Source organism: Eubalaena glacialis, unplaced genomic scaffold (genome assembly GCF_028564815.1).
Source record: "Eubalaena glacialis isolate mEubGla1 unplaced genomic scaffold, mEubGla1.1.hap2.+ XY H_3, whole genome shotgun sequence".
In the NCBI taxonomy this organism is placed as follows: Eukaryota; Metazoa; Chordata; class Mammalia; order Artiodactyla; family Balaenidae; genus Eubalaena; species Eubalaena glacialis.
Window position 1 is genome coordinate 753,125 of NW_026871157.1, and position 8,478 is coordinate 761,602.

The window sequence follows — 8,478 nt, forward strand, 5'->3', positions numbered from 1 at the left end:
TTTTACTGCATCTATTGAGAAGATCACCTGGTTTTTTGTCTTTCTTTTGTTGATGAGGCGTAACACATTGATTGATTTGCATATGTTGAACCATCCTTGTGACACTGGGCTGAATCCAATTGATCATAGTTTATAACCTTTTTTAACATGTCATTTAATTCAGTTTCCTAATGTTTTCTTGAGGATTCTTGCATCTATAGTCATCAAAGATATTAGCCTGTAATTTTCTCTTTTGGTAGTGCCTTTGTCTGGTTTGGTATCAGGGTGATGGTGGCTTCACAGAATGACTTTGAGAGTTTTCCCTCCTCTTCAGCCTCTTGGAAGAGTTCGAGAAGGATTGGTATAAGTTCTTCTTTGTATGTTTAGTGGATTTCCACAGTGAAGCCATGCAGTCCTAGACTTTTGCTTGCAGGGATTTTTTAAAATTACAGATTCTATTTCATTTCTAGGGATCAGTTTGTTCAAATTACCTATTTTTTTCTTGATTCATTTTAGGTGGGCTGTTTCTAGAAACTTGTCAATTTCTGCTAGGTTTTCCAAAATGTCGGCATATAACTATTTACAGTATTCTCTTATGATTTTATGTATTTCTGCCATGTCAGCAGATATTCCTCCTCTTTCATTTCTTATTGTGTTTATTTGGGTCCTCTCTCTTTTCTTCTTGGTGAGCCTGAGCAGAGCTTTGTCAATTTTGTTTATTCTTTCAGAAAAACAACTCTTAGTTTTATTGATATTTTCTATTTTTTAATCTCTATTTTATTTATTTCCTGTCTGATCTTTATTATTTCCTTCCTTCTACTGACTTGGAGTTTTGTTTGTTCCTTTTAATTTCTTTTTCTTTTCTTTTATTTTGTGTGTGTGGGCTTGGTTGTTTTCAGTGTTTTTTCTTGAAGATTTTTGAGGAAGGACTGTATCACTATAAACTTTCCTCTTACTAGCGCTTTGGCTCCATCCCAGAGATTTTGTATGGTTTCATTTTCATTGTCATTTTTGTTGAGGTGTTTTAAAATTTCCTTTTTGATTACATCATTGACCCATTGGTTTTTTTAGTAGCATGTTGTTTAGGCTCCACGTAATCTTTTTCTTCTTCTTCTTTCTCTTTCTGTGGTTGATTTCTAGCTTAATGCTGTTGTGATCTGAAAAGATGTTTGAAATAATTTCTATTCTTTTAAATTTGTTGAGGCTTCTTTTGTGTCCTAGTATATGGTCTACCCTAGAGAATGTTCCATGTGCACTTGAAAAAAGTGTGTACTCTGGGTTTTGGGATGTTATGTCCTGAAGATATCAATTAAGCTAAATGTTCTGTTGTGTCATTTAGGGTCTCTGTTGCCTTACTGATTTTCTCTCTGGAAGATCTGTCCATTAATGTGAGTGAGGTGCTAAAGTCTCCTACTTTTACTGTATTCCCATCAATTTCTCCATTTATGTCTGTTAGTATTTGTTTTAGGTTCTTATTTGCTCCTGTATTGGGTGCATATATGTTAATGAGTGTAATATCCTCTTTTTGTATTGATCCTTTTGTCATTATATAGTGTTCCTCTCCATCATTTTTTACGGCCTTTGTTTTAAAGTCTGTTTTGTCTGATATGAGTATTACTACTCCCATTTTCTTGTCTGCATGAAATATCTTCTGTTTGCATGAAATATCTTCTTTCATTACCTCACTTTCAATCTATGTGTGTCCTTCACTCTAAAGTGGGTCTCCTTAGGCCGCATATGGTAGTTGTAGGTTATTTATTTATTTATTTATTTATAATCAAATCCACCACTCTCAGTGTTTTGTTTGCAGCATTTAGTCCATTGACATTCAAGGTAATTATTTATTTATTTTTTTTTTTAGACATGGCAAAATATTTAATGTCTGTAGGTGTGCCTCACCCTCCCATTCCTGTTATGATTCAATAGCCTCTCCAAACTGACTGTACCAGAGAAAACATGGGCACTTTTTCCCAGCAGAGTTTGAAAACCATTAAGGCCCTGATCCTTTTGACTCAGAAATGATTGCAGGTGAGGTCTTTCCACAACATGCCTCAGGTCTCTCTGCTCAAGGAAAAAAGCCCCCCAGTTCTACGGGACTCCCGAGGTCTTCTGTTCTTCTGCAGCCTGGCGCTGGGAGCTGCGCTGCTGGAAATAGTGGTAGACTCGGGCACTGCAGAGGTAGCCCCCATAAACAGTGAGGAGCATCATGGAGGTGGAGAAGGTCTTGTAGCCAATGTCGGCTAGTTGCTTGGCAGTTGGCATGTTGTCCCCTGGATGCTGCCGCTCCCTCCCTTCCGACTGAGGTCTCCTGCCTGCACGACCTCCTAGCGCAGCCGGAAGCAGCACCCGGGTCCAGACGAGTCTCAAGGTAATTATTGATAGATATGTATATACTGTCATTTTAAACCTTGTTTTCCAGTTGATTTTGAATTTCTTCTATGTTCCTTTCTTATTCTTTCTGTGTTTCCTTTTGTAGTTTTATGGTTTTCTTTTTTATTATGCTTGAGTTCTCTTCTTTTTGTTTGTTTGTTTTTGTAAATCTATTGTTGGTTTTTGATTTGTGTTTATCCTGGTTTTCAAGTATGTGAACCCATCAGTATATCTAATTGTTTTAGACTGGTAGTTATATAAGCCCAAACACAGTCTTAAAAAAAAAATCTACTTTTTTTTTTGACTTCCCTCCCCCACATTTTATGGTTTTGATATCCTAGTCTACATTTTCATGTTTATCATTTTGCTGTTCATTGTAGTTTTCATAGCTTTCACAAATTTTTAAAAAGAGGTCTAAGTACCTGTGTTTTTAATAATTTCTTGTCGTGGTAAAATAATCTTTATGATCCAACGGTGGTAGGGTGAGGAGGAGGGGAAGTGGAATAATTCAACCAACGATAAAGGAAACTGAGAAACACATGGTGAGAGGATGAAAAGTCTTTAGCTGGAAGGGGTCTGGAGGGTGGGTAGGGACACTGCCCAACTGAAATGCAATTGGTTTGTTACTGTTTACTATTCATGGGAAGATAGCATTGGAACTCCTTTTCTACACCGTATCGGGAGTAAAAATGATGCATCCAGGTGGAAATATAATTGTGGGTAGGCAGACAGAGACAGGGGAAGAAAAACAGTCAGAAATAGACACTGAGAGAGTCACTGGCAGGCTCTCCAGTAGTGGCAGAGTAAAGAAGTAGGGGTTGATGACGGTTTACACAAATGTTGTAACAAGTGATATCTCTGGAATATTTGAGAGATAAGAGGCAACTCTTCTATGGTTTTTACTTGTCCAGCAGATTTCAATATACACACAATGTGCACATGCATATTTATGCATACACACACATATAAACACAAGTGACCACTTTCCTTGGAAGCACGATACTGTAAACAAGAGAAAAACTTTTCCCCGGTAGGGAAAAGCCCAGTAGAAGCAGCAACAGTTGGCCTCACAGCTGCAGACATTCCCATCCCAATTTGGCCTGGGAGGAGGCAATGAGGAGTCATAGGAGCAGCCTTTGCAACAAAGGACCCCAAAGGACCCGAATCACAGAGGAAGGGTCTTCCCCACTCCCTCTGCTTCTCACCTCTCAGCTCTCCTCCAACTCACTAACCTCAGGCACCAGTAGCCTGCAATATCAGGAGACCATGGTCCCCAGTGTGTGAGGTGTAGGACAACTATCATTTCTGAAGTGCGTGTGTGTGTGTCTCTGAGAGACAGACAGAGAGAGACAGAGAGAGAGACAGAGAGAGAGAGGGAGGTTTTGTGGGTGGGTGGGGGGGGGCATCAAGTAACAGAGCAGGAAAGGCATGCATGTGCACGTATGTCTGTGTGTGTATATTGCACACATCTGTGTGTGTGAAAATTCTAGTTGTAAAAACATCTGACAGAGCTAGGGAATTGGTGGAAGGTCTAAGGTGTTTCTTGTCATGATCAGGTTCAAGGTGCAACATATGTATATGGGAAACCCTGAGCCATCACCAGGGCAACTGTGGCAGGGATGATCCAACGTCCCATGGTGGCAAGAGATACTAACCTTCCATCAGGAAGAGAGGAGCTGGCCCCCTGCCCCCAGTTTCTACAAAGCACCTAGCACTTTCCTTCCAGTTCCCTCACCCTGTGAGGGAAAGCCCAAGACACAGGAGGGAGGTGGGGAGACAAAACACAAGTATTCCTATGTTAACATCCTGTGCACACAAACTTGCAGTTCTCTGGAAATTAGGGCAGGGGGAGTGTGGGGTATTAGGGAAGGAAACATAAAAGATTCTGAGGCCTGAAAAATGAGGCAAACTCATCACAGAGCACATGACAGGTTCATTAGACTCTAACTAAAAACAGAGAGAGATGTGATTATCATTTCCAGCCAGTTTTCCCATCACGATAGTTGTGTAACAAACCAAGGCAATGTCGGTCTTGAGCCAGGCTCTCAGAGTCTCCTGGCCCTGGCCTCGGCCTCAGTACAGCATCTCTTCATTGCTGCTCCAGGGACTCTTGATTTTCTCAATATTTTTCAGGATCATGCCATATAGAGTGACAGATTGATTCCTTAGCTCCGATAGGATGAGCTGAAGGCAGATGTATTCTTTCACATCAATCTCTGTCATGGGGTGGCAATAGTCCTCCACTTGGGGATATTTAGCTCTTTTGGAAACCAATTTGGTTCTTGTAATATAATGTACAGAAATGTGCTCCAGATAAGAAACAGCTTCACTCTCAACTGTTCTTAGGTCTGCTGTTGTCTCCTCCTGAATGAACACTGCAAAGTTGTTCCCATATTCTAACCTAGGAATCGGGAGCTGTACCCACATTTTGACCATGTTGCATTTCTCAGTCAGCACCCGAATCTCAGGCTTCACTTATTCAATAATGTCCACCAGCTGCTGGTCGATTTTTTAGCATCCCATTGGGCATCACAAACACCTTGGTTCCTTGGAAGGCCTCTTCACATTCACCCAAACTTTACCTCTTGTAAATGGGACTATTCAGTCCCTCATGGCTATTGGTGAGAAGAAGGGGTTCAGGGACTGGAAGATTCATGTCTGAGTGGATCTGAATTAGGTCAGGGGTGTTTAGGCTTGGTTCCTTCAAAAAAAACTATTATGTTCTAACAGTTTCTTTGGGGAAAAAACTGCCACCAAATTTTCTGCCTCACTTGTGATCCACTCCCTGAAAGAATCAGCTCTGAGCTTTACTTTCCGATCCACCTTCAGCAATTAGGCCATGGCTAGGTCTGCCCGTCTGCTCTGCTGGAGACCAGAGGCACTGTGGTCTCCAAGGAGGGGGGTCAGAGGGAAGGCAGGGATCTCAGAGGCAGCCACCCTGAGTGGCTCACTCACTGCTCACTAGCTCCCTCCCTTTCTATTATATTGCCTGTTGTCTGTCAGCCCACCCGCCCGCTGCCTGCTCACTCTCTTGTTGGCCCTGAGAAATTTTTTTAATTAAAAAGAAGCCTATGTACTGGCTTATGTAAGTGATCTACAGTATATAAATCTATCTATCTATATAAAGTCCCCTACGTACGAAACTTCAAGTTGCTTTTCCGATCGCGATTTTCTCTTTCCAAATGATTCTTGCTTTTCTATTTAGAGAAGACCTTTCAATATTTCTTTTAGGATAAGCTTAGTATTGCTGTATTCTTTTAGTTTTTTCCTGTCTGTGAAGTTCTTAGTTTCTCCTTCTATTCTAAATAATCAGCTTGCTGGGTAGGTATCTTAGGTTGCAGGTTTTTCCCTTTCAGCACTTTGAATATACCTTGCCACTCCCTCCTGGTGTTTCTGTATAGAAATCAGCTGATAGCCCATGGGGGTTTCCATGTGACTAACTCTTTGTTTTTCTCTTGCTGCCTTTAGAATCCTCTCTTTAACTTTTGTCATTTCAATTATATGTCTTGGTGTAGGTCTCTTTGGGTTCATCTTGTTTGGGGCCCTCTGTGCTTCCTGTACCTGGATATCTCTTTCATTATTTAGCCCTAATTTCTTCAAATACTTTTTCAATCGCTTTTTCTCTTCGTTCTTCTGGGATCCCTACTCTGCATAGATTGACAGGATTTGTATTATCCCATAGGTCTCATATATTGCGCTCTCTCTCTCTCTCTTTGTCTTTCTGTCTGCTGTTCTGATCGGGTGATTTCTCTTCTTCTATATTCCAGATTACTTATTCATTCTTCTGCATTACTTATTTCACTATTTGTTTATTGCCTTTAGCTCAGTTTTCATTTTGGCAATTGAGTTGTCTAATTTTGATTGGCTCCTCTTTACAGTTTCTAGTTCCTTTTTATAGTAATCTGCATTTCTATTGATAGATTTTCTTAATTCCTTCAGCATTTTTATTACCTCCTTTTTGAACTTGGGGTCTAGTGCACTGGAGAGGTCGGTTTTATTGTTTATTCTTTCAGGGGAATTCTCTTGGTCTTTTAATTGGGAGTCTTCCTCTGCTTCCTCATTTTACTTATATTTCTCTGAATCTATGACTTTAGGAGAAACACTTATCTATTGTGGTCTTAAAGGTTGTTTTTATGTGGGAGCATCCCTGTGTAGCCTTGTAAGGCTAACATTTTTGGTGCAAGGGCTGTTTTTGGTATGGATGCCTGCTATGTCTTTCTTCAGATTGTGCTGAACATTGTTCCTTTGATAGGGGGTGTGATTGCTGTTGGGATAGCCAGAACCTGCACTGGATGTTGAGCTGGGTCTCTTCTTTGCTCTGTGCTTGTCACAGTCCTGTCAAGGGCAGGGTCCACTCCCCATTTGTTGGCATAGAAGCCCCCAGATTCTAAGCTGTGGTGTGAGGTAGGCAGGACTGGAGCACTCCTGCTGGGAGGGGAGCCACTGAGTATTCCTCCACAGGAGCTCTCCACTGGGAAGTGGGCTCTGTGGTGTCACCTGTCATCCATTGTGCAGGACCACAAAGTACCCTGTTGTTGGCACTGACCTTGCCTGCCCTCCTCCCAGCTGTGGGAACATGGGCAATTGGCCAGGAGATCGCTCAGGTGCTGCACTCAAAAATGTGCTGGTGAAATCATAGTCACAACAGCCAGACCCACCAAGGGAGCACCAGGAATCAGCCCAGACCCCAGCCCTGCCTCCATGTTCACGTGCCCACAAAGCCCACTTCTGCTGACACCAAACTGTCCCAGCCACGGGGAGCACCAGTAATGGAAGTCCCATAGGTGCTACACTCACAAAACCTCCAGTGGAGTAAATCCTCCAAAGTCATGGAGGATTGGCTCAGATTTCAGCCCTGTCTCTGCATATGGGCAACTCCCTGAGCTCCCAGAGTCCATAGAGGTGGAGCCCCACCTGCTGTGAACACACTGAGAATGAAGCTGCCATGGCAGGACAATGTCCCTCCCTTTGTGTGCATGTTGACAGTGAGGCTCCTATGGTGGATCTGGGCTTCATCCTGCACTCACCCCCAGTTGTGGCCTGGACCATCCTCCAGGCCCTTCAGGCTGTCTCCACACAGCCAAACCTAGTCCTTTCCCTGGGTACGTCCTCTGAAGCTTGCGTTTCAGCACCCAGCTGCTGTGCCCACAAGCAGGCATATGTCTCAGGCTGGTAAGTGCAGGGAGGTGGCCATGACTTGTGCTGGTCTCTCCCTGTACTGTCTGCTGCAAGCCAGCTGCTGCACCCTTCTTTGAGCCTCTGAAGCTCCCAATCTGTCCCAGCTGATCTCCCAGCCACTGAAGGGTGTTTCCAGGGTGAGGTAAATTTTCTCTTTCACAGCTTCCTCCCAGGGGTGCCAGTCCCATCCCGCCTTTGTTGTGGTTGTTGTTCTATCCAGTTATGTGGCAATCTTTCTTGCAGCTTTGGTTGTATGAGATCTTCTGCCAGTGTTCTTTAGGTATTCTGTGAGAATTTTCCACATGTAGATGTATTTTTTGATGTATTTGTTGAAGAAAGGGAGCTCCATGTCCTTCTATTCTACCATCTTGATCTCTGCCCCTAATATGTAATTTATAACTTTATGAAACAGAAAGCACTGGGGCCAGATGACTTCACTGAAATTCTATTATCAAACATTTATGAAATAAATTAGAGCAATCCTCAACAATCTCTCTCAGAAGAAAGAAGCAGATAAAATAAATTCTAACTCATTCTTTGAGGCTAAAATTAACTTAACACCCAAACCAAGCAAAGAAATTATAAAAAAAAAAGAAAAAGAGAACTACAAACCAATATCTCATGGTCATGATCACAAACATCCTTATAAAAATATTAGAAAATCACATCCAGCAATGTACAAAAAATTACCTGCTACAACCAAGTTGCGTTTATCTCAAGTATGCAAGGCTGGTTCAACATTTAAAAATTAGTTAATGTATTCCATTATATTAACAGTCCTAAACAGGAAAAAAAAAATGATTATACAATAGGTACAGTAACAGACTTTGACAAAATCTTAATACCCATTTAATGTAAAAAAAGCTTAGTGAACTAGAAATAGAAGAGAAATTCCTTAACTTATTAAAGAATATTTACAAAAATTCTACAGATAACATTATACTTAATGAT

The 8,478-nt window shown here is 41.6% G+C and overlaps 1 protein-coding gene and 1 pseudogene across 1 annotated transcript; both read right to left on the reverse strand.

The window, feature by feature from the left end:
• Positions 1-1,974: 1,974 nt before the first annotated feature.
• Positions 1,975-2,335, reverse strand: LOC133083004 (cytochrome c oxidase assembly protein COX14-like). The gene has a single exon (XM_061179669.1). The coding sequence runs from the start codon at positions 2,239-2,241 to the stop codon at positions 2,068-2,070; it is 174 nt and encodes a 57-aa protein (XP_061035652.1). The 5' UTR covers positions 2,242-2,335; the 3' UTR covers positions 1,975-2,067.
• Positions 2,336-4,422: 2,087 nt separating this feature from the next.
• On the reverse strand, positions 4,423-5,190 carry LOC133083005 (proteasome activator complex subunit 3-like; annotated as a pseudogene).
• Between the last annotated feature and the right edge of the window lie 3,288 nt (positions 5,191-8,478).

Bases quoted from the DNA above. Each gene is read 5' to 3' on its own strand.
- LOC133083004 (XM_061179669.1), bottom strand. From the start codon at position 2,241: ATGCCAACTGCCAAGCAACTAGCCGACATTGGCTACAAGACCTTCTCC.